A 25457-nucleotide genomic window follows, 5' to 3' on the forward strand; every position below is an offset into this window, starting at 1 on the left:
AACCGTTTATCATAACTGAATAATGTTCCATAGAGAAATCTTGTCGAGAATAGTATTTTATGTTATACTAATGCCCTCTGTGATGCTATCCTAAACTAACCGTCAATGTAAACGCGAGATAACCCATTAAGAATGTAAGTCTGGTGCATTAATAACATGTGTAACCGCCAGAAACTTGAATACAAGCATACATTGTGCATCAGGGGATACGTCTGATGTCAACAACTGTCACCCAATCTCTCTTCTGACTGCATTATCCAAAATTCTTGAAAAAGTAATGAATTGTAGAGTACCCTCACATCTTTGTAAAAATAAAGTTTTAACAAAATGTCAGTTTGGTTTCCAGAAGGGTTTTTCAACGGAAAATGCTATATATACTTTCACTAATGAAATATTAAATGCTCTGAGTAACCGGAAGTCACCCGTTGGGATTTTTTATGATCTATCAAAGGCTTTTGATTGTGTAAATCATGGAATACTTCTTGATAAGCTCAAGTACTGTGGTATGAATGGGACAGTGCTCAAATGGTTTAAATCATACCTAACTGGAAGAGTGCAGAAAATTGAAATAAGCATTTCACATAATATGCAAAACCTGGTGACTTCTCAAACTGGGGAACAATCAAGAATGGGGTGCCGCAATGTTCGGTCTTGGGTCCTCTGCTGTTCTTAATGTATATTAATGACTTGTCATTCTATATTCACGAAGATGCAGAGCTGGTACTTTTTGCCGATGATACAAGTATAGCTATCACACCCAACAGACAAGAATTAACTGGTAAACTTGTAAACGATGTTTTTTAGAAAATCATTAAGTGGTTCTCTGCAAATGGGCTCTCATTAAACTTTGACAAAACACAGTATATACAGTTCCACACAGTAAATGGAATGACACCATTAACAAATATAGACTTCGATCATAAATCGGTAGCTGAGGTAGAATATTCAAAACTATGCTATTAGGGTCATTGCAAATTTTGGCGATATACATTTCAGTAAATTAGCTTACCACGCCTGTTTTCATTCTCTGCTTTCGTGTGGCATCATATTCTGGGGTAACTCATCATTGAGTAAAAGAGTGTTCATTGCACAAAAGCGTGTAATCAGAATAATTGCTGGAGCTCATCCAAGGTCATGCTGCAGACACTTATTTAAAGAGCTAGAGATCTTCACTGTAGCCTCACAATATATATTCACTTATGAAATTTGTCATTAACAATCCGAACGAATTCAAAAGTAATAGCAGTGTACATGGCTACAACGCTAGGAGAAAGGATGATCTTCACTACTCAAGGTTAAATCTAACTTTGGCTCAGAAGGGGGTAAGTAATGCTAAATTATGCTACCACAAAAGTCTTTGGTCACCTACCTAATAGCATCAAAAGTCTGACAGATAGCCATAAAGCATCTAAAAGGAAATTAAAAGAATTTCTTAATGGCAACTCTTTCTACTCATTAGATGAATTTTTGGATATACTAAGTGGGTAATTTCCCCAACCCCCACAAAAAATTGAAAATATTAAGTGTCATGTAATATTTTGTGTAATGTAATATCTTGTATAGACACCTTTTATTAACCTGACAGGTTCCACATCATTACAAAGTGTCGTATTCATGATCTATGGAACAAGTACTAATGTAATCCGATCTAATCATGCATTGTCTTGCACAGGTACCAGATGTCAGTTTGTGGCATGGAATTCCATGCCTGTTGGATTTAGTCGGTCAATACAGGGACGGTTAATGCTTGTTTTTTATGACACTGAGGTTGTCGTTCGATGATGTTCCATATGGGCTCGATTGGAGACAGATCTGGTGATCCAGCAGACCAAGGCAACATTTCGACACACTTTGGGCTAAAACAGCGGTCTGCAGTCAGTTGAATGGCATAACCACGAGAATATTCCTGCTCTCATATTAAATCGCACCCCAGACCATAACTCCAGGCTACACTGGACGTACACCCCAGACCATAATTCCAGGTGTATGTCCAGTGTATCTAGCACGCAGACAGATTAGTTACAGATCCTCAGCTGGCCTCCATCTAACCAATACACGACCATCACTGGCACCGAGGCAGAACCAGCGCCGGCCGCTGTGGCCGAGCGGTTCTTGGCGCTTTAGTCTGGAACCGCGCTGCCGCTACGGTCGCAGGTTCGAATCCTGCCTCGGGCATGGATGTGTGTGATGTCCTTAGTTAGATAGGTGTAAATAGTTCTAAGTCTAGGGGACTGATGACAGCAGATGTTAAGTCCCATAGTGCTTAGAGCCATTTTAACTATTTGCGGAACCAGCTTTCATTAGAAAATGTAACAGACCTCCACAAGGTCCTCTAATGAACTCTCTCGCTTGACACCACTGAAGCCGCAAATGGCGGTGGTTTGGGATCAATGGAATGTACGCTACAGGGCATCTGGCTCGGAACTGCCCTTGAAGCAACCGCTTTGTAACAGATCGATGTCTCTGTGGTGACAGCTGCTGCTCAAACTGCTACTGCAGATGCAGTACAATGCCCCAGAGCCATAAGCCGAACACGACGGCCTTGTATCTCGGTAGTGCCACATGTTCCTCTGGAGCCCGCTCGGTCTTCTTGCGAGCGTATATTCCCGACGTCACCGCTGCTAGTGATCATGTGCAGTGGCTACATTATCCCCAAGTCTTTCTGCAATATCGCAAAAGGAACATCCAACTTCTCGTAGCCTTATCATGCAATCTCATTCAAACTCAGTGATTAGTTGCCAATGGCCTCTTTGTCGCCCTAAAGGCATTCTTGATCAACGTCAGCTCACCACTTCCAGTCTCAAAGGTAGCTATCGCTCAGGGACCGTTACAACATGTATGTGATGCAAATCTGATTTGCAATCTCATCCTTATGCCACTGGAGCGAAATTTTAATAGACATTATCTTTCAGATGTAGAAACGCTTCTATCAACTTTCGCTCTTGTCGCAGAACACCTTGGTGTTGCGATTTTTTCTCCGTCAGTGTATTGTACCATTACATCGGCTGCATTTGAGCGCTTGGATGCGCCAGACCTCACGCAGTAAATTGCAGTTTTAAGGTATTTTAACATTTATGGCATACTTTACATGAATTAATCTTAAAAATAGACTAGCTAAGGAACATTTTAAGCCAACAAAAAATAGGCTTAAAAATTTCCACCCTGGTCTATCCTCTAAAGTGGAACCAGAAATATATATCTACATCTAAATACATACTCCGAAAGCCAGCATATGGTGTCTGTTGGAGACTACCATGTACCACAAGTGGTCATTTCCTTTCCTGTTCCTTCGTAAATGGGATCAGGGGAAGACGACTGTCTGTACTCTATATGCCTCCACATAAGCCTTGATTTCACTTATCTCGTCTTTGCGGCCGTTCCGCGAAGTGTACAAGGGGCAGTCAAATGGTAATTAGACAGATGGCAAAAAAAAAGTGTGCAATTTGTATCCAAGGTTCTCGAGCGTCCAGCCGGATTCGATCGCCGAAGTTCCACGATATTTCGGCGAATAACCGTTCCGCCATCATCAGGTGGTGCTGATGGAATGATCTGTCTGCCTGCCTGCCTGCTCTCCTTTTGTGACTTCCTCGCTGTGAGGATGTTCGATTGGAAGTTTGTGGCCGTTTGGCCTTTACTCCCCTGGGAATCTTGTCGAATCTTCTTTCTGTACTGGTAGGTATTTCTGGACTGGCAAGGAGTGCCGATGACCTATTTCCTGTACTTGTCGGTGTGACGATTTTTCTTCTTCTTCTTGGCTGTTGTTGAGGGCTCTTCCTCGGTTGGGATACTGGGCATAGAGTATCCTGCTTTTTCGTATTCTCCGTTGACCAGAGCGAAGATGATGTAGCGCATTTGCCACTCTGTAAAAATAGGGTAGGAATTAATCAGAATGTAATCCTCCCTAGAAAAGCCGACAAGGCCTTCTGGATACTCAATTGGTTGATATGGGGGTGGAGGTTTAGGATGGTTAGGTGGAACGAAAGGATAGGGGTTGTCGTGGTGGGGGTAAGTACCATCGCGAAGCGAGTCAGCGATCTTCTTCGTTACAGCGCTTGCGCTGTACATGTCTGGAAGCGGGAGGAATGGGGCTTCTTCCCACTCTTCTTCTTGCGCTGCTGCTCCGGTGTCCTCCTTGTGCTGTGTCGCCTCCCCTTCGGCAGGCTCGTCTGTCTGCGTGGCCACCGTCGCGAACTCCTTCTCACGTGGAGGAGTCGTCTGGGTGGCGGTGTCGACTGTTGTGGCGGAAGCTGCTTTGGCTGAGCGAAGCGCCTGCGTCAGCTCACCAATCTGACGCCGAGCCTCGCCCAGTACCGCCAGCATGGCCGCCCTCTCTTCCGCCATGGCGGATTTGAAGGCAGACATGGCTTTTTCTACGGCGTCGTTAAGGCGCCTGGTCACGACGTCTTCTGTGCAAGTGACCACCTCTTCGTGTGTGGTGGTCACTTGCTTCTGGGTCTTCTTCTCCGGTCCGCGCCGGTTTCTTCTGTAGGCGCAGGAACGGGCGTTGGCCGCGTGTGCGCCGCCACAGTTGGCGCAAGTGCTGGGGGCGTCCTTCTGCTTCTTGCAGTCACGTGTATCGTGTGCTTGCGCACACTTCAAACACGCGACTGCTCCGCTGCAGTGCTTGGCGACGTGGCCAAGCTTTTGGCAGCGAAAGCATTGCGCTGTAGTCTTCTTCTTCTTCTTGCCGGCTGTTCCTGCTAGCGTGAGCAGCAACTCCGCCAAGGCAGCAGCTTTGCGTCCCCTTCCGCGTCCCGACATCTCGAGTAGCAACAGCGACAATCAGCTTATGCGTTACTCACCGCAGCGTGAGCGGGAATCCGATGATCTGTCTGCGCTGTGTCCGTGGTATTTATGTCCGCGGGGTCCCGAGTCGTAGCCCGGCGCGGACGGCCGGCGGGGCGCCGCGTGGTGGGAGGGGTGGGGGAAGCTGCAGCCACCCTGGTGGTAGGCGCAGTCCATCTCCGTCCGCCGTGGCGGAAGGATCTCGCGTCCGCTCGCGCCGTTGCTCTTTAATAATGGTTTCCAGGCCTTGCGAAGTTGAAACCCAATGTCCCTGTTGATGAGGTTATCTGTAACGCGAATTTCTATGGCCTCCTTGTAGATACTGTCCCAGTAGGCACTTGTGGCTGTCAGGATTTTTGTCTCTTCGAATTTCGCTGTGTGTCCGGTTTCAATGCAGTGTTCTGCAAGGGCCGAATGGCTGGGTTGGCATAAGCGCGTGTGACGTTCGTGTTCCTTGCATCGGTTCTCGACCGTGCGAACTGTTTGGCCGCAGTCACACGGCATTTTGTATATGCCCTCTTTCTTAAGGCCTACGTCATCTCTTGCCAGTCTTGGAAGGTCACGAATCTTTGCTGGTGGTCGGAAGACTGTGTCAATCTTGTGTCGCCCTAACAGTCTCCCTATTTTTGACGACACGTTGCCAGCAAACGGCAGAAAGGCCAGAGCTTGCTTCTCTTCTTGGGGTGCAGTCTGGAACCGCGAGACCGATACGGTCGCAGCTTCGAATCCTGCCTCGCGCATGGATGTGTGTGATGTCCTTAGGTTAGTTAGGTTTAACTAGTTCTGAGTTCTAGGGGACTAATGACCTCAGAAGTTGAGTCCCATACTGCTCAGAGCCATTTTTTCTTCTTGGCGTTGTTCTTCATCTCGGTTCTTGCTGCACTTCTGTTGTCGGAAGGCCCTTTGGATTTGGCGGTTGCCATGCCCATTCTTGCGGTACACGGTCTCCAGGTATTTGAGTTCCATTGGCAAGTTCCGTTCATCAGAGGTCGAGTGTGCTCTATGTACCAAGGCGTTGAGCATTCCATTATGCTGCATTATGAGTTGGCTGATTCTACGAGGGCTTTTCGGACTGTAAGGTCCGATCGCTCACGAAATGGAAACCATAGTGAAGTTCTAAATAATACTAAATGTTGAAACCTGTCAGGCTTAGGGAGTGTAGTTGAGACCACTGAGCAATGTGTCTGACTGTGTCACTTAGACTCTGCATTTTGAATGTAGGGCGTGGGTCTTCTACGCCTACATACCTACTTTACAGGCTACTGTGAAGTGCATAGTGGAGAGAACTTAGCATTGTACCACATGTTAGGTTCTCTTCCTGTTCCAGCCGCGTGTAGAGTGCAACAAGAACGACAACTTAAATTCATTCCTCTGTGCACGTCGTAATTACTCAGATTTTGTCTTCAAGTCCTTGCGGGAGCGATACGTAGGGGCTGAGGAATATGTCTAGATTCTTTACTTAATATTGATTCTAAAATTGTAAGTAATATTTTGTGAGATACTTTGCGTTTATCTTCAAAAGACTACGAACTCTGGTTTTGCAACATTTTAGTGACGCTTTCCCGTGTGTCAAGCAAACCTTTCACCATTCGTACCTCCCTTCTCTGTTCCGAATACTCCACTTATTGAAACTTCCTGGCAGATTAAAACTGTGTGCCCGACCGAGACTCGAACTCGGGACCTTTGCCTTTCGCGGGCAAGTGCTCTATCATCTGAGCTACCGAAGCACGACTCACGCCCGGTACTCACAGCTTTACTTCAGGCAGTACCTCGTCTCCTATCTTCCAAACTTTACAGAAGCTCTCCTGCGAACCTTGCAGAACTAGCACTCCTGAAAGAAAGGATATTGCGGAGACATGGCTTAGCCACACCTTGGGGGATGTTTCCAGAATGAGATTTTCACTCTGCAGCGGAGTGTGCGCTGATATGAAACTTCCTGGCAGATTAAAACTGTGTGCCCGACCGAGACTCGAACTCGGGACCTTTGCCTTTCGCGGGCAAGTGCTCTACCAACTGAGCTACCGAAGCACGACTCACGCCCGGTACTCACAGCTTTACTTCTGCCAGTACCTCCTCTCCTACCTTCCAAACTTTACAGAAGCTCTCCTGCGAACCTTGCAGAACTAGCACTCCTGAAAGAAAGGATATTGCGGAGACATGGCTTAGCCACAACCTGGGGGATGTTTCCAGAATGAGATTTTCACTCTGCAGCGGAGTGTGCGCTGATATGAAACTTCCTGGCAGATTAAAACTGTGTGCCCGACCGAGACTCGAACTCGGGACCTTTGCCTTTCGCGGGCAAGTGCTCTATCATCTGAGCTACCGAAGCACGACTCACGCCCGGTACTCACAGCTTTACTTCTGGCAGTACCTCGTCTCCTACCTTCCAAACTTTACAGAAGCTCTCCTGCGAACCTTGCAGAACTAGCACTCCTGAAAGAAAGGATATTGCGGAGACATGGCTTAGCCACAGCCTGGGGGATGTTTCCAGAATGAGATTTTCACTCTGCAGCGGAGTGTGCGCTGATATGAAACTTCCTGGCTTGATTAAAACTGTGTGCCCGACCGAGACTCGAACTCGGGACCTTTGCCTTTCGCGGGCAAGTGCTCTACCAACTGAGCTACCGAAGCACGACTCACGCCCGGTACTCACAGCTTTACTTCTGCCAGTACCTCGTCTCCTACCTTCCAAACTTTACAGCACTTGCCCGCGAAAGGCAAAGGTCCCGAGTTCGAGTCTCGGTCGGGCACACAGTTTTAATCTGCCAGGAAGTTTCATATCAGCGCACACTCCGCTGCAGAGTGAAAATCTCATTCTGGACTCCAGTTATTTCCTGTCAGTCCTGTTTATTATGGTTCCCACACACTTGAGCAATATTCGTGCAGAAGGTTTTGTAAGCGATCTGCTTTGTAGAGTGGTTGCATTTTGCTAGTGTTCTAACAGTGAACGCAAGTTTGCCACCTGCTGTACCTACAATTGAGCGTGTGTAATCATTCCATTTCATATCCTACAAATTGTTACACCTAGGTATATGTATGAGTCGAAACAAGGCCCCGGGAGTAGTCAACATTCCATCAGAACTAATGACAGCCCTAGGAGAGCCAGTCCTGACAAAACTCTACCATCTGGTGAGCAAGATGTGTGAGACAGGCGAAATTCCCTCAGACTTCAAGAAGAATATAGTAATTCCAATTCCAAAGAAAGCAGGTGTTGACAGATGTGAAAATTACCGAACTATCAGTTTAATAAGTCACAGCTGCAAAATACTAACACGAATTCTTTACAGACGAATGGAAAAACTAGTAGAAGCCGACCTCGGGGAAAATCAGTTTGGATTCCGTAGAAATATAGGAACACGTGAGGCAATATTGACCCTACGACTTATCTTAGAAGCTAGATTAAGGAAAGGCAAACCTACGTTTCTAGCATTTGTAGACTTAGAGAAAGCTTTTGACAATGTTGACAGGAATACTCTCTTTCAAATTCTGAAGGTGGCAGGGGTAAAACACAGGGAGCGAAAGGCTATTTACAACTTGTACAGAAACCAGATGGCAATTATAAGAGTCGAGGGACATGAAAGGGAAGCAATGATTCGGAAGGGAGTGAGACAGGGTTGTAGCCTCTCCCCGATACTATTCAATCTGTATATTGAGCCAGCAGTGAAGGAAACAAAAGAAAAATTCGGAGTAGGTATTAAAATCCATGGAGAAGAAATAAAAACTTTGAGGTTCGCCAATGACATTGTAATTCCGTCAGAGACAGCAAAGGACTTGGAAGAGCAGTTGAACGGAATGGACAGTGTCTTGAAAGGAGGGTATAAGATGAACATCAACAAAAGCAAAACGAGGATAATGGAATGTAGTCGAATTAAGTCGGCTGATGCTGAGGGAATTAGATTAGGAAATGAGACACTTAAAGTAGTAAAGGAGTTTTGCTATTTGGGGAGCAAAATAACTGATGATGGTCGAAGTAGAGAGGATATAAAATGTAGATTGACAATGGCAAGGAAAGAGTTTCTGAAGAAGAGAAATTTATTAACATCGAGTATAGATTTAAGTGTCATGAAGTCGTTTCTGAAAGTATGGAGTGTAGCCATGTATGGAAGTGAAACATGGACGATAAATAGTTTGGACAAGAAGAGAATAGAAGCTTTCAAAATGTGGTGCTACAGAAGAATGCTGAAGATTAGATGGGTATATCACATAACCAATGAGGGGGTATTGAAAAGAATTGGGGAGAAGTTTGTGGCACAACTTTACAAGAAGAAGGGACCGGTTGGTAGAACATGTTCTGAGGCATCAAGGGATCGCCAATTTAGTACTGGAGGGCAGCGTGGAGGGTAAAAATCGTAGAAGGAGACCAATAGATGAATACACTAAGCAGATTCAGAAGGATGTAGGCTGCAGTAGGTACTGGGAGATGAAGAAGCTTGCACAGGATAGAGTAGCATGGAGAGCTGTATCAAACCAGTCTCAGGACTGAAGACCACGACAAAACCATGTATCGTATGAGTTGGCTGGTTCTACGAGGGTTATTCGGAATGTAAGATCCGATCGCTCACGAAATAGAAACCGTAATGAAAATCCAATGAATTTTGCATGGATGTGCTGGACAGTGTCTCTAATACGCTCGTCGATCGCGTGATGTCGTTCTTTTCCGTTCTGAGCGCACAGTGAGCGCATAAAGATGCCTAGCAAATAGCGACTTCCACCAAATATGAGTACCTGTGCGGCATTTCGCTTGATTTCGTGCAGCCCACACAACGTAACTGTCATACATTTCCTTTTTCATGACAATTCTCGCCCGCCTACTGCAAGCGCAATGCGGACGCTGCTGCAGCGTTGCCGACGAGGTGTGTTTGATCACCCACCATACAGCCTGGACTTGGTTCCCTCAGATTTTTGTCCCTGCTCACACGAACCTCTGGTTACGAAGACAACATTTTGGCACAGACAACAAGCTACAGGTCAGAGAAGAGAATTGGCAGAAAGCACAGGCATGACAAGGATATCGGGAAGTTGATAAAACACTATGACAGATATATCAGTCGGAGCTGCAGTTATGTAGAGAAGTAGCTGGGAAGTTCAAAAAATGGTTCAAATGGCTCTGAGCACCATGGGACTTAACATCTGAGGTCATCAGTCCCCTAGAACTTAGAACTGCTTAAACCTAACTAACCTAAGGACATCACACACATCCATGCGCGAGGCAGGATTCGAACCTGTATCGCGGTTCCAGACTGTAGCGCCTAGAACCGCTCGGCCACTCCGGCCGGCAGCTGGGAAGTGTAGCTAAAGGTTGCAAATACTGTGGTTTCCATTTCGCGACCGATGGGACCTTACTTGCCGAACATCTCTCGTAATTATGAATCACTGACTTTGTACGCTTAGGATACTATGCTTTTTTCGTTTTGTGAAATTCATATTTAACAGTTCCGTACGTTTAAAACAAGTTGCCGGTCTTTGCAGCACTTCGAATGTTGTCCAGATCCAGACACACAGGAATTAATGACGTTTAGCTGCCGGAGGACGCAGACATACATCAATGGGGAAAGTTGAAAATTTATGTCTGACCGTGATTCGAACGCGGGTCGCCGAATCACTAGGCTGATACTATGACCACCAAGCCATCAGGACACAGTGCTGATGACTACTGCAGTGACTACCCTAGGACGTCTCCCGTCAGAAAGAATAAATACCACATACGTATTTTATCCAGAGCTGACTGCTTACTTCTGCAAATTTTTCATCCTGCACTTCAGTATGCAAGTCGGAAAGCCTTCGCATCAAACTTCTAGGGGCGGAGGATCATGTCATCGGGAAAAACTTTTGTTACAGTCGAAATGTTTGGTGACTCTTCCCGGTGATACTTCCCGGGGACGCTAAGCGTCTTTTAATGTTGGTTACGTCCATGTGGGGTTGCAGGGCGCAGACACTGCGCAGCGTGTAGGTGCAATGTGTGTTAACTACAACTCAGTCATCTCCTCCATGTTAAAGATAGCAGGCCAAGTTCCTGATTCTGTCTTCACTTAGAAACACTTTCGTAAGGTTTTCTTTTCAAAATTACTCTATCAGTTTGCTGGGTTAGACAATATGCAGAGACAGCACACCTGGTTAATAAACTCTGCTAGTTCCTCGTCTCAGGAAGGGCGAATCCAACAAAAGACGCCTAACGTCACCAAGAATCGTCAACGAGCGTTTTGTCTCCCATAAAAGCTGTTGCTTATGTCTTGATCTATCATACATATACGCTTCCTGCAAAGAGTTTGAAACACCCTGTAGATAAGTACACGTATCAAGAAAAGTTTTGCATCACACCGGTTCCCAGAACTCCTGAAGATAGACGTTGGCTGTGGATATTGTATCACAGACACAGTCCCTTTGACTGTTCAGAGATGTCACTAAACCGCCCAAAGATGTAAACGACCATGCATGAGTAGCACCTATTAGACGGAGGTGGTCCGACAGCAGATCAGTTCCAGTCATCCCACCAGGAAGGAGGTACATAACTCGTGTTCTCTTTAGTTCAGCCACGCCTACCGCGGTTCGATCGCGTTCGCATTGTACTTTGTGCCAGGAAGGGCTCTCAACAAGGGAAGTGTCCAGGCGTCTCGTGGTGAACCAAAGCGACGTTGTTCGGACATGGAGGAGATACAGAGAGACAGGAACTGTCGATGACATGCCTCGCTCAGGCCGCCCAAGGGCTACTACTGCACTGAATGACCGCTACCTACGGATTATGGCTCGGAGGAACCCTGACAGCAACGCCACCGTTTTGAATAATGCTTTCGTGCAGCCACATGACGTCGTGTTACGACTCTAACTGTACGCAATAGCACACATGATGCGCAACTTCACTCCCGACGTCCATGGCGAGGTCCATCTTTGCAATCATGACACCATGCAGCGCGGTACAGATGGTCCCAACAATATGCCGAACGGACCGCTCAGCCGGCCGAGGTGGCCGAGAGGTTCTAGGTGCTACAGTCGCAGGTTCGAATCCTGCCTTGGGCATGGGTGTGTGTGACGTCCTTAGGTTAGTTAGGTCTAAGTAGCTCTAAGTTCTAGGGGACTGATGACCTCAGAAGTTAAGTCCCATAATGCTCAGAGCCATTTGAGCCATTGGACCGCTCAGGACTGGCATCACGTTCTCTTCACCGATGATTGTCGCATATGCTTCTACCAGACAATCGTCGGAGACGTGTTTGGAGGCAACCCGGTAAGGCTGAACGCCTTAGATACACTGTCCAGCGAGTGCAGCAAGGTGGAGGTTCCCTGTTGTTTTGGGGTGGCATTATGTGGGGCTGACGTACGCTGCTGGTGGTCATGGAAGGTGCCGTAACGGCTGTACGATACGTGAATGCCATCCTCCGACCAATAGTGCAACCATATCAGCAGCATATTGGTGAGGCATTCGTCTTCACGGACGACAATTTGCGCCCCCCATTGTGAACATCTTGTGAATGACTTCCGTCAGGATATCGACATCACGCGACTAGAGTAGCCAGTATGTTCTCCAGACATGAATCCTATCGAACATGCCTGGGATAGATTGAAAAGGACTGTTTATGGACGCCGTGACCCACCAACCACTCTGAGGGATCCACGCCGAATCGCCGTTTGGGCAATCTGGACCAACAGTGCCTTGATGAATTTGTGGATAGTATGCCACAATGAATACAGGCATGCATCAATGCAAGATGACGTGCTACTGGGTATTAGAGGTACCGGTGTGTACAGCAATCTGGACCACTACCTCTGAAGGTCTCGCTGTATCGTAGTACAACATGCAATATGTGGTTTTTATGAGCAATAAAAATGGAGGAAATGATGTTTATGTTGATCTCTATTCCAGTTTTCTGTACAAGTTTCGTAACTCTTGGAACCGTGGTGATGCAAACCTTTTTTTTTGGTGTGTGTATATTACCTGTGTAAAGTCTGAGGTTACCGTTAATATTGTCTGCAAGGCCATTAACATACAATATATAACATATGTTGTGACTTGGCAAGACAGCCAAGCCACTATGAGATAGCCGAAAGCCACGCGTTTAAGCTCACGCAGGCTGGCGTGAGGTCTGGAACAGTTAAAGGAGTTGAGTCTAGTAAATAAAGTACGGAGCTTCTGGAATACTTAATTTTAATTCATAATTGGTGAACATCGGTCTGACGGTACATGTGAAACTTCCCCTTAGAACAATTCTACAAGACTGTGCTTAACCTGACACACAATATTTTTAGCACAACGCAATCTGACTTTCAAAATTCCCTACAAAAGAATGGCCCTGACTAACATTAAACTATACCTTTCACAAATCACTAAATCACTTACCTCACAATAATCTTCGTTTCTCCCACTACTGCAATACAGCAAGCGCCACTACTGCCAGCTAAATAAAAGATTCAAACTATGGAAGGCACTAACTACTGATAGGGATAGTTAGCAAATGAAAGATATTAATAGAGAACAAACAATGTATTTACCTTAATATCATCACAAGTCATAATATATATATCAGTTCATGACAAATTACAAAACTTCGCCATCTCTCTCCCCACATCCACCACTGCTGGCGGCTCACCTCCAACTGCCCAACGCTACACGCTGTTCACAGCCAGCTGCCTAACACTACAATGGCGAGTATTACAACAATGCAAAGCAGCCACAGACTGCCCACAGCACAGCCTAGAGGTGGCGTTACTAATAAAAAACCTAAACAGCCTACTTACATAGCCCCCATGCTCCCCACAAAAAATTTTTACAAATGGTGTTGGGCACTGGCCAATACAGATTTGACAAAAATTTTTCACAATTACAGTAACAAAGATATAAAATGCACACACTTATTACTATTATGTTGGTCAAAAGATCAAAATTTCTCACAGTCCATAAAGACAGTCCACATTGTTCATCACAGTAAAAATGCAGAGCTTTTCTCAAAGTCCAAGCAGTAAAAGAAAATGCACATAGAAGTAGTGGATTTCCATGCAGTCTTGAAGAAGTATTGTTGACCTTCCAACGGAAAGACAGTGCTGACTCTCGACATGCAGACAGGTAATGGGCCACAACAGAGCAAACCCACAGCAGAGTCATTCGAAGTTTGGAAGAATATTGGTAGGTAGGTCATCACAGAGCAGACCCACTGTAGTCCTGGTAGAGATTACGGTATTGGTGGGCCACCAGAGGTGCAGACCCACTGCAGTCCTTGTAGAAATAATGGTATTGCTGGGCCATCAAAGATGCAGACCTACTGTAGTCCTTGTAGAGATAGCCAGCAGCCATCTGTTGTGACTGTGCAGGTGCACAATCACCATTGAAGAGTCTTGCGGATAATATAGCAAGTCCATAAACCACCACTTGTGCACTCACAAAGTTTTTGAAATTGTCCTTAGAACCAGCAATGCTGTTATCCAGTCCCTTGCTGAGTTATTAACACACATGCAAACACTAACAGTCCCTACTTCTCACATATTGTCCACATACTATGACCAACAGAAACGTGTGCAGTGAAATGTAACTAACAAGTTAATAATGTCATGAACTGGTGACAATTACAATTTTGTAACATAAGAATACAATTACAAAGGTACAAAATACATCATTAAAAACATAATAATACAGATAACATTTGTAGTACAGGCTTTACAAAAGAATAGAAATAAACATATACATCAGTGTTACAAAAATAGTGACATAAGTACATACATAAAATAATGAGAATAGTTTTCGAAACATTAATTTCACACATGAACATTGAAACAGAACAGAATTGTAAACAACTTTACAAAGAAAATAACATATTATTAATGCAACTTATATTTGAGGATAACAGTATTCCTCCTCATAGTGAATGTAGCTTAATATTAAAAGAAAAAAATTCTATGAAACAGTACACAGAGACAGGAAGAAAACAAATACACAAGGGTACACAAACATATAGTGGGATAACACAAAAGGGAAAGGACAGGGTTCGTTTTCAGTGTAACATTTGGTACTGCAGTCCAACCCAAAACTTCATATATCTTTCCTCTTATTTCATCCTTTGTTTCCACCAAAAAAATTCTATCTAAGCATGCTTTCTGTATTTATATGTTCACACATTTCTTACCTCAACATTTATTTCCAAGAAAATCCTACCTAAACCTGTTTTCTCAATGCATTTCTTCCAATTCATCGTAACTCATTCTCTTATAGGCTACCCCCTCTTAAGCTAACTTAAATCTACTGAGCTCAGATGCTAAACTAAGGGACGAGGCAATGCAGCAGCACGTAAAACAATTATTATAAACAGCAATGAAAAAAATGGAAAATTGCAAAGCAAGCTACAGTATAAATTAGCAAAAGTCAAATTCAATAACACTATGCCTGGCAAACAGCAGCAACTTATACCTAAACATGACATAGCGCAAGCAGAAAAAATATTACACTAAAATGGCCATGTCTAATACCAATGTCACATCTTAACATTAGAGTGATGCATCACAAAAACTTACGCTAGTAGATAAGTTACCAAATCGTAAAAAAATTATTTATGCAAATTCCTGTGAAGGGAAATGTTTTTTTTTTTTTTTTTGTGCTCCCTCATTTGTTTTCGATAGATCATAAAATTATTTACTGGATCTGTAGGCATAAAATATTTATATTAGTACATATATTAAATTTTATTTTAACCAATGCTGCAGTGCAGCTAGAAACTTGATATTAAACAAAATGTGTAAATAAATACATAAAGCAAGCCATATGGCATTTTTCTTAACTAGCAAGGCAATAGCTGTGAAATGTTTCTCATCGTTTCATTAGGCATTTCAGTAAATATCATAAATTATGAGCTCCACAGTATGCTTTCAACAAGGAGATGTCAGTAGCGCGGACAATGGCCTTCCCTTCCTTTTTTTTCTACCTGTGCCGCTGAAAAGGGCTCGCAATAATGGCTTTTTCTCCAGGCGTCTGACACAGCTGGGTGCCCGCGACGCATTACGTGCAGGTGGTCACTTTGTTTTCCAACATCCTGTTTCACAAGTCAAGAGTCCCTACCCACTATTCATTACTCCTTACCTTATTACACATATACGTATCCATCGACACTCGTCAATATTTCGTCATTATAAATATGAAGCATATTCAAATAACTCGTATAGCCTCAGCCTATTAATCATAAACATACCTCAGCAGCATAATACACATCGTCGTCGTAAAAATAACCTCATAACACCTCAGTCAAATCTCAAAATCGTCGTAGCTTCCTCCAATAATTAAAAAAATTCTCTGCTCATGTCAAAAGTGTCATCTGCCTCAAAAGTACTTTAAAAATCATGAATCCATACCAAATACATCATTCAAAGCTCTCATAGTATCACAATGGTTCCGAAAAAATATGAACAGTTTACAATGCACAGACAAAATACAGTTTCATAAGTGTGAAGTTATCCAACTGTATAATTGCGTAAACATGTGTCACTGATGTAGTAAAATAAATGTTTGTCTCTCTCAGTTAAATAATCAGATAGCTGTGTAATTTGTGTGTTAGAGAAATAAGGTACCGATGTGTAAAGTTGTATAAGCAAATACCATATTAGCTAGGGTTCCTTGTGGTTGCCACACACATGGTACACAAAGTAGGCGTGTACCCCCCTGAGGATAAATGTAATTATGCCCTCAGGTGTTACAAATTACAGCAATGGAATGAAATGTATCACGGAAAACTTTCTTTGTAATTAAAAAATCTTTAAAAATAAATGTTTCAAGTACAAAATTAATCACTCAAATACGTGTACTGTAGCGCTAAATGTGCGTCTTGTTGCAACATAATCTGTGTGGAAGTGTCGTAGTTATCGTCCTCTGAAAGCTAAGTTCTGCAGAAGCCAATGTACTTACCTCATGATAAACAAAAGTGAAATGCTTTGCGTATAGATATCTTAGTTATTACGCTTATTGTTGTAGTGAAGAACGTACTGTGCTGTAACGTATTGTTGTGCTACGGAGAACCCTGTCTCATTGTAGCTATACTACAAAAGTTACTACTAAAACATGTTTTGATTTCCATAAGAATTCAGAAAACTGTGCAGATATAAAACAGATACACCGCAAAAGCAACATTGTAAATTGTCACTCATTAGTAGCGTCGTGATAAAATCGTGTATCTGTCACATAAACTAATCACTCTGTCGTCTGGTATCTCACAGAAAGTACATTAAACCCAGAATGTATTTTCAAGTAAACCAAAATGTTGCATTAAAATCTCATTAGCAGTACTGGTAAATGTTCTAAGTATGTGAGCCTTATAGTCGTTACGTAGTCGTGCAACAAACAAGCAAGAATGTACAAATACAATACTGTGTCGTCTGTTCACTATAACAATGCATTCGTAATTTCTGTTTAAAATGTTCCCTAGGTTCTTGATTGGATATTTAACTTCAAACATTGTTGCATGGTAACAGTTTCTAAAGCATACTAGTAACGTGAAGTGAAACGTTTTATGGCAAAGACAAAGTTAAAAAGCAGATTATCTTTCAATAAACGGTTTTACATGTGAAATGTGGTGTAAACCTTTACTCTTCCTAGAACGCAGAGTTTCAACTTTAACGCAATTATCATGTGAGATACGTCGGTAAAGAATACTGGAATTTTTTTTCTCAAGTTTAGCATCTATGTTATTTTTCTCTGAGCCAGCCGGCGCACGCGGATGCCTGCGGTGCGAGTCATTGTCTGTTCCTTTGTTGGCGCGCGTCGTTATTGGGATTAGGAGACCTAACTTCTACAAATTCGCCTTGCCGAGAGGGCCCAGCCGTGTTAGAATCCCGCCAGTTCTGATGAAATTGACGTCTGTCGTTATGATTATATCGTCTGTCGTCATGTCGGTAGATTCCGTAGTTTCTTCCTTGTCGGTCACGTGGTGGAGAATTTCTCCCTGAATTGTAACTCCGCGCTGAACTGTTGCGTCTGAAGTTATTCTGTCTCCCCTGGTAATATTTATTTTGGTTCCCATATTGTCTGTTTCTCTGATTGTCTCTGTGATAGTCATTACCACGGAGAGGTGATCTTTCCCTGTAGTTATTACTACTCTGCCAACGGTTGTCATACGGGTGGTGTCTATTTTGGTCACGATTTGTGTTGTGAGAATAGCCTTGTCGTGTCCAGTTATTACTTCTTTCATCGCGGATTTGCGACGGATGTGACCTGTAATTGCTGTGTTCCTGGTTTCGCGTTCCGCGATTGTCAGTGTCAATTTCTAATTCTTGTAAGAGTCCCTGAAATGCTTCAATGTCGTCTTTGCAACGTCCTGCCAAAATAATATGTCGTAAATGTTCAGGCAGTTTGATTAAGCAAATGCGGATGAGTTCTGAGGGGCTGTATGGGTTTGAAAGATACTGATTCTTATGCAACATGTCTTCAAAATATTTCATAAGACTGGAAAATTCAGATTGTTCGAAACGTTTCATCATTATGATGCTATGTTTTACACGGTCTTGTGTGGCTTGAGACCAATATGCTGAGAGGAAGGCATGGTAAAACTCTCCTTCACTGTGGCAATCGTGAATTACCGATCGCATTCTTACAGCTGGTTCATTCTCTAAGTAGCCACACATAAATTCTAATCTGTGTTCCAACGACCAGTTGGGAGGAAAACAATGAGAGAATTGATGGAGCCATGCTTGTGGATGAATGTCGTTGGCAGAATTCTTAAATGTTTTGAATTTACGTGTAGTAATGAACAGCTTATAGTCAAAATCATCATGTCGGCGAGTCGCATGTCGGTCATTGTTACGTCGCTTCGGCGGTTCCATCTCAAAATTCGGTGCACATTCCCAATTTCTTTCATTACTTCCGAAATGCCCTGTGTTATTATTTTGCAGCTTTTCCGTGTTTCTAAGTCCCTCTTCCCGTGTTGGAGCGCGAGTGTCCTCTGAAATACGTAATTCTTGTATTACCTGTGTTAGCTGATCTTGTACTTCCCGGATTTCTCTTTGGTGTTGCGTATCAATTTGATTCAGATTTTGTTTCAGTTTCCTAATTTGTTCGCTCTCTTCTGTGTTATTAAAGACTACCGGTTTTGTGTCATTCAGATTATCATCTACCTTCGTAGATAAATTATTTAGCTGATCCGAAAGTTCAACTACTTTCTCTGATAATGAACTAATTTCCTCCATGTGTCTTTCTACTGTGTCCTTTAAGTTTTCCTGAGTTTTTGCAAGTTGCGTAACCGAATCGGTAGATGCAACTGAGTCAATTTTAGCTTGCAAGGTCTCATGATTTTCATGAACAATAATTTGCAGTTCTTTTATGGCTGCTTCGTGATTCTGTAATGCATTTTCATGCCGCGAAAAAATAGGTTGAAAATGCTCACAAATTTGTGTTTTTACGTCGTTACAGACTTTTTGACATTTCGATTCGATTTTATGCAACTCAGTAGTTAAATCTTCACGTGTTTGTTCAAGTGTGGTGTCTAACTTTTGAAGCTTTTGCTGTGTTTGTCTCTGATTTTGTTCCATTGTGTCTAACTTTTGAAGCTTTTGCTGTGTTTGTCTCTGATTTTGTTCCATTGTGTCTAACTTTTCAAGCTTTTGCTGTGTTTGTCTCTGATTTTGTTCCATTTGTTGCATTAATTGCAATAATAATGTATTAGTGTCTGGAATCTGTTTCTCTACGCTTTTCGGCAGTGAATTTGCACCGGCAACATTCACATTTTGACAAGCAGAAAATGCGTCTTGACTTATTTGAGAAAACGGTGATAACCCAAAACCTGAATCTACAGTATTTGCGAAATTGTGTCCTGTCATTTCGGATTCCTGAGGCGAGCTGTTGCCGACCGATCGATCGATAATGCTTCCCTGTTCACTACCTGTTTCACTGTCTACACCATTGTTTGCAGCCCGCTCCATTTCCCTATTCACAATTACCAAATTACCACTTTGAACATCAGTTAATTCATTACTCTGCGGCGCTAACACACTGCCTTCGTCTTCACTGTCATTTCTCAGTTTACTTTGGAGCCTAGTATTACGTTTTTCACACGCCATTATTGTCACAGTATTTCACACGACAACACAGAAAAACACAATTTGAAGAGCAAAATAAAATAACGTAGCAATGGAAATAATGTCTAGTTAATTGCAGCTGCGAAATACTTGGTGCAAATCTACATGCATGCCACAACTGTTTTACTCTACAACAATGAAAAACTACAACTACAAAGGAAATTCTCTCTATGATTACGCGCTACCAATAAACAATAGCTACACCAATTACACAAACTACAAGAAAAAATCAGAAGATTCCAGTGAGGTATCCTAGGCTAAGGGTCGACATATGAAACTTCCCCTTAGAACAATTCTACAAGACTGTGCTTAACCTGACACACAATATTTTTAGCACAACGCAATCTGACTTTCAAAATTCCCTACAAAAGAATGGCCCTGACTAACATTAAACTATACCTTTCACAAATCACTAAATCACTTACCTCACAATAATCTTCGTTTCTCCCACTACTGCAATACAGCAAGCGCCACTACTGCCAGCTAAATAAAAGATTCAAACTATGGAAGGCACTAACTACTGATAGGGATAGTTAGCAAATGAAAGATATTAATAGAGAACAAACAATGTATTTACCTTAATATCATCACAAGTCATAATATATATATCAGTTCATGACAAATTACAAAACTTCGCCATCTCTCTCCCCACATCCACCACTGCTGGCGGCTCACCTCCAACTGCCCAACGCTACACGCTGTTCACAGCCAGCTGCCTAACACTACAATGGCGAGTATTACAACAATGCAAAGCAGCCACAGACTGCCCACAGCACAGCCTAGAGGTGGCGTTACTAATAAAAAACCTAAACAGCCTACTTACACATGCATCACAAGATAACTAGCAAATGATAATGGCGCCTTGCTAGGTCGTAGCAAATGACGTAGCTGAAGGCTATGCTAACTATCGTCTCGGCAAATGAGAGCGTAATTTGTCAGTGAACCATCGCTAGCAAAGTCGGCTGTACAACTGGAGCGAGTGCTAGGAAGTCTCTCTAGACCTGCCGTATGGCGGCGCTCGGTCTGCAATCACTGACAGTGGCGACACGCGGGTCCGGCGTTTACTAACGAACCGCGGCCGATTTAAAGGCTACCACCTAGCGAGTGTGGCGTCTGGCGGTGACACCACAACATACACTTTCGTGCGAGCATTCATGCTATTTATGGAAAGTCCACCGTCCGTCGTGAGACATATACATTGACTGCTGGGGTACCAAACAAAATTTTTTGTTGTGGTTTTCGTGGTAGGCAGGCCGCAGCATTTTGTCGCGGATGGATGGTCATCGACTGAAGTACAAGGGACAGTCAAATGAAAACAAGACAGACTGAAAAAATAAGTGAATTGTTTTTTATTTCAAAAGTAATTGCCATAACTGTTAATATATTTATCCCACAGTACTACAAGACAAACAATGCCTTCATGGAAAATGTTTGCGGTTGCCTACGGAAACATTATCGTACCCAGGCGTGCATCTCTTCATCCGAAGCACATCAACGGTCACGAGTGTCTATCTTCAAGTCTCCAACACTATGGAAATCACATTGAGAGAGATCTGGACTGTACGGAGGATGTTTAAGGGCTTCCTATCGAAATTTCAGTAGCGTAGTCGAAATAACAGACGCGGCGTCTCCGGGAAAGTCATAATGAGCTTTTTCTTAAGCTGGAAGGGCCCGCTGCTCCTCGACTTTCTGGAACGCGGCGCCGCAATTAACGTCCAGCGGTACGTGGACACTTTGCAAAAACTGTAGCGCGCCATAAATTCGAAACGGCCGGGAATTTTGATCGACGGCATCATTCTGCTACAGGATAAGGCGCGACCACATGTTTCGCAGGGTAGCCCTTAAACTTCATCCATACAGTCCTATACCTCCCATTCGTGGCTGTCGATTTGCTTCGGAGGAAGAGATGCACACCTGGGTACAATCATGGTTCCGTAGGCAACCGCAGACATACACTACTGGCCATTAGAATTGCTACACCATGAAGATGATGTGCTACAGACGCGCAACTTAACCGACAGGAAGAAGATGCTGTGATATGCAAATGATTAGCTTTTCAGAGCATTCACACAAGATTCGCGCCGGTGGCGACACCTACAACGTGCTGACATGAGGAAAGTTTCCAACCGATTTCTCATACACAAACAGCAGTTGACCGGCGTTGCCTGGTGAAATGTTGTTGTGATGCCTCGTGTAAGGAGGAGAATTGCGTACCATCACGTTTCCGACTTTGATAAAGGTGATTGTAGCCTATCCCGTTTGCGGCTTATCGTATCGCGACATTGCTGCTCGTGTTGGTCGAGATCCAATGACTGTTAGCAGAATATGGAATCAGTGGGTTCTGGAGCGTAATACGGAACGCCGTCCTGGATCCCAACGGCCTCGTGTCACTAGCAGTCGAGATGACAGGCATCTTATCCGCATGGCTGTAACGGATCGTGCAGCCACGTCTCGATCCCTGAGTCAACAGATGGGGCCGTTTGCAAGACGACAACCATCTGCACGAACAGTTCGACGACGTTTGCAGCAGCATGGACTATCAACTCGGAGACCTTGGCTGCGGTTACTCTTGACGCTGCATCACAGACAGGAGCGCCTGCGACGGTGTACTCAACGACGAACCTGGGTGCACGAATGGCAAAACGTCATTTTTTCGGATGAATCCAGGTTCTGTTTACAGCATCATGATGGTCGCATCCGTGTTTGGCGACATCGCGGTGAACGCACGTTGGAAGCGTGTATTCGTCATCGTCATACTGGCGTATCCCCGGCGTGATGGTACGGGGTGCCATTGGTTACACGTCTCGGTCACCTCTTGTTCGCATTGAAGGCACTTTGAACAGTGGACGTTACATTTCAGCTGTGTTACGACCCGTGGCTCTACCCTTCATTCGATCCCTGCGAAACCCTACATTTCAGTAGGATAATGCACGACCGCATGTTGCAGGTCATGTACGGGCCTTTCTGGATACAGAAAACGTTCGACTGCTGCCCTGGCCAACACATTCTCCAGATCTCTCACCAACTGAAAACGTCTGGTCAATGGTGGCCGAGCAACTGGCTCGTAACAATACGCCAGTCACTACTCTTGATGAACTGTGGTATCGTGTTGAAGCTGCATGGGCAGCTGTACCTGTACACGCCATCCAAGGTCTGTTTGACTCAATGCCCAGGCGTATCAAGGCCAGAGGTGGTTGTTCTGGGTACTGATTTCCCAGGATCTATGCACCCAAATTGCGTGAAAATGTAATCACATGTCAGTTCTAGTATAATATATTTGTCCAATGAATACCCGTTTATCATCTGCATTTCTTCTTGGTGTAGCAATTTTAATGGCCGGTAGTGTACTAGGTAGTTGTGTAAACCACTGCGCTATCCGGACACTGTGTTTGTCACAACTACGCGGACTATCTCAGCACGCCTTTTGGCCGCCCCACATTCCCACATGACATCACTTATCCGTAGTCCCTGTCCATGTCCTCCATGCTCGCTACTTTGAGATTCCCACAGGAGATCGATCGTGACTGTGCATCTGCACTCGAGGTGGTGGATTCACTGCCCATCGAGGCGAATCAGTTATATTAATGTGTGGTGTCTGTTCTTTCGGACGTGCACAGTTAAGTTCGACCTCCTGTGGGAGGACGTAGATGGGGACAGTGGATAGCTGGCGCCATGTGAGGATGGGGGTCAACTGGGAAGTGTGCGAATCACTTGCTGACACAACTGCCTTGTAAGCAGGAGATCCCGTATTCGAATCCCAGTCCAGCACACATTTTCACTCGCTACTGCTGATTCCTATGAAGGCGCTATGTAGCGGACATCAATAGTTCCTTCCCTTCCCTTTCCTTTCCTTTCTGCCCGATCCACCTTCAATTTATATAACAATACGAGGTTAATGAGGAAGCCCTGCTGTGCCTGCAGACTGCGCATGATGTGGGAGCGCGGCCACATCAGCTACCTGCGCAAGGCGTGGTACTTCACGCGCGTGCGCTGCCTCTCTGAGACGGAGTACGCCAGCGTGGACCTGGTGCCCATGTCGCCCGCCTTCATGCTGCTCGGCTGCGCCATCTTCCTGTCCGGCCTGCTGCTGCTGCTCGAGGTCCGGCAGTACCGTCGGTAAGGCCAACACGTGTCGCGATATTACGAGGAGTTTCGATGTGCCAGTTGCAGCTCTCTCTACGAAAACAAAAATTTATTACACTGAGGTGACAAAAGTTATGGGATAGCGATGTGCACATACACAGATGGCGGTAGTATCGCGTATACGAGGTATATCTACATCTGCATCCATGCTCCGCAAGCCACCTGACGGTGTGTGGCGGAGGGTAGCTTGAGTACCTCTATCGGTTCTCCATTCTATTCCAGTCTCGTATTGTTGGTGGAAAGAAGGATTGTCGGTATGCTTCTGTGTGGGCTCTAATCTCTCTGATTTTATCCTCATGGTCTCTTCGCAAGATATACGTAGGAGGGAGCAATATACTGCTTGACTCCTCGGTGAAGATATGTTCTCGAAACTTCAACAAAAGCCCGTACTGAGCTACTGAGCGCCTCTCCTGCAGAGTCTTCCACTGGAGTTTATCTATCATCTCCGTAACGCTTTCGCGATTACTAAATGATCCTGTAACGAAGCGCGTTGCTATCCGTTGGATCTTCTCTCTCTCTTCTATCACCCCTATCTGGTACGGATCCCACACTGGTGAGCAATATTCACGCAGTGGGCGAACAAATGTACTGCAACCCACTTCCTTTGTTTTCGGACTGCATTTCCTTAGGATTCTTCCAATGAATCTCAGTCTGGCATCTGCTTTATCGACGATCAACTTTATATGATCATTCCATTTTAAATCACTCCTAATGCGTACTCCCAGATAATTTATGGAATTAACTGCTTCCAGTTGCTGATCTGCTATATTGTAGCTAAATGACAAAGCATCTTTCTTTCCATGTATTCGCAGCACATTACACTTGTCTACATTGAGATTCAATTGCCATTCGCTGCACCATACGTCAATTCGTTGCAGATCCTCCTGCATTTCAGTACAATTTTCCATTGTTACAACCTCTCGATATACCACAGCATTATCCGCAAAAAGCCTCAGTGAACTTCCGATGTCATCCACAAGGTCATTTATGTATATTGTGAATAGCAAAGGTCCTACGACACTCCCCTGCGGTACACCTCAAATCACTCTTACTTCGGAAGACTTCTCTCCATTGAGAATGACAAGCTGCCTTCTGTTATCTAGGAACTCTTCAATCCAATCACACACTTAGTCTAATAGTCCGTATGCTCTTACTTTGTTCATTAAACGACTGAGGGGAACTGTATCGAACGCCTTGCGGAAGTCAAGAAACACGGCATCTACCTGTGAACCCGTCTCTATGGCTCTCTGAGTCTCGTGGACGAATAGCGTGAGCAGGGTTTCACACGATCGTCTTTTTCGAAACCAATGCTGATTCCTACAGAGTAGATTTCTAGTCTCCAGAAAAGTCATTATACTCGAACATAATACGTGCTCCAAAATTCTACAACTGATCGACGTTAGAGATATAGGTATACAGTTCTGCACATCTGTTCGACGTCCCTTCTTGAAAACGGGGATGACCTGTGCCCTTTTCCAATCTTTTGGAACGCTACG

General features: G+C 44.2%; 1 protein-coding gene across 1 annotated transcript in view; it reads left to right on the forward strand.

Annotated features, from left to right (window-relative positions):
* LOC124615643 (glutamate receptor ionotropic, delta-1-like) overlaps positions 1 to 25457 on the forward strand; it is a 122818-nt gene that overhangs the window by 77629 nt on the left and 19732 nt on the right. Inside the window, exon 9 of the mRNA XM_047143654.1 lies at positions 23740 to 23934. Within this exon, the coding sequence (XP_046999610.1) occupies positions 23740 to 23934 (195 nt within the window). The remainder of the gene's footprint in view (positions 1 to 23739; positions 23935 to 25457) is intronic.

Source organism: Schistocerca americana, chromosome 5, assembly GCF_021461395.2.
Source record: "Schistocerca americana isolate TAMUIC-IGC-003095 chromosome 5, iqSchAmer2.1, whole genome shotgun sequence".
Taxonomy (NCBI): Eukaryota; Metazoa; Arthropoda; class Insecta; order Orthoptera; family Acrididae; genus Schistocerca; species Schistocerca americana.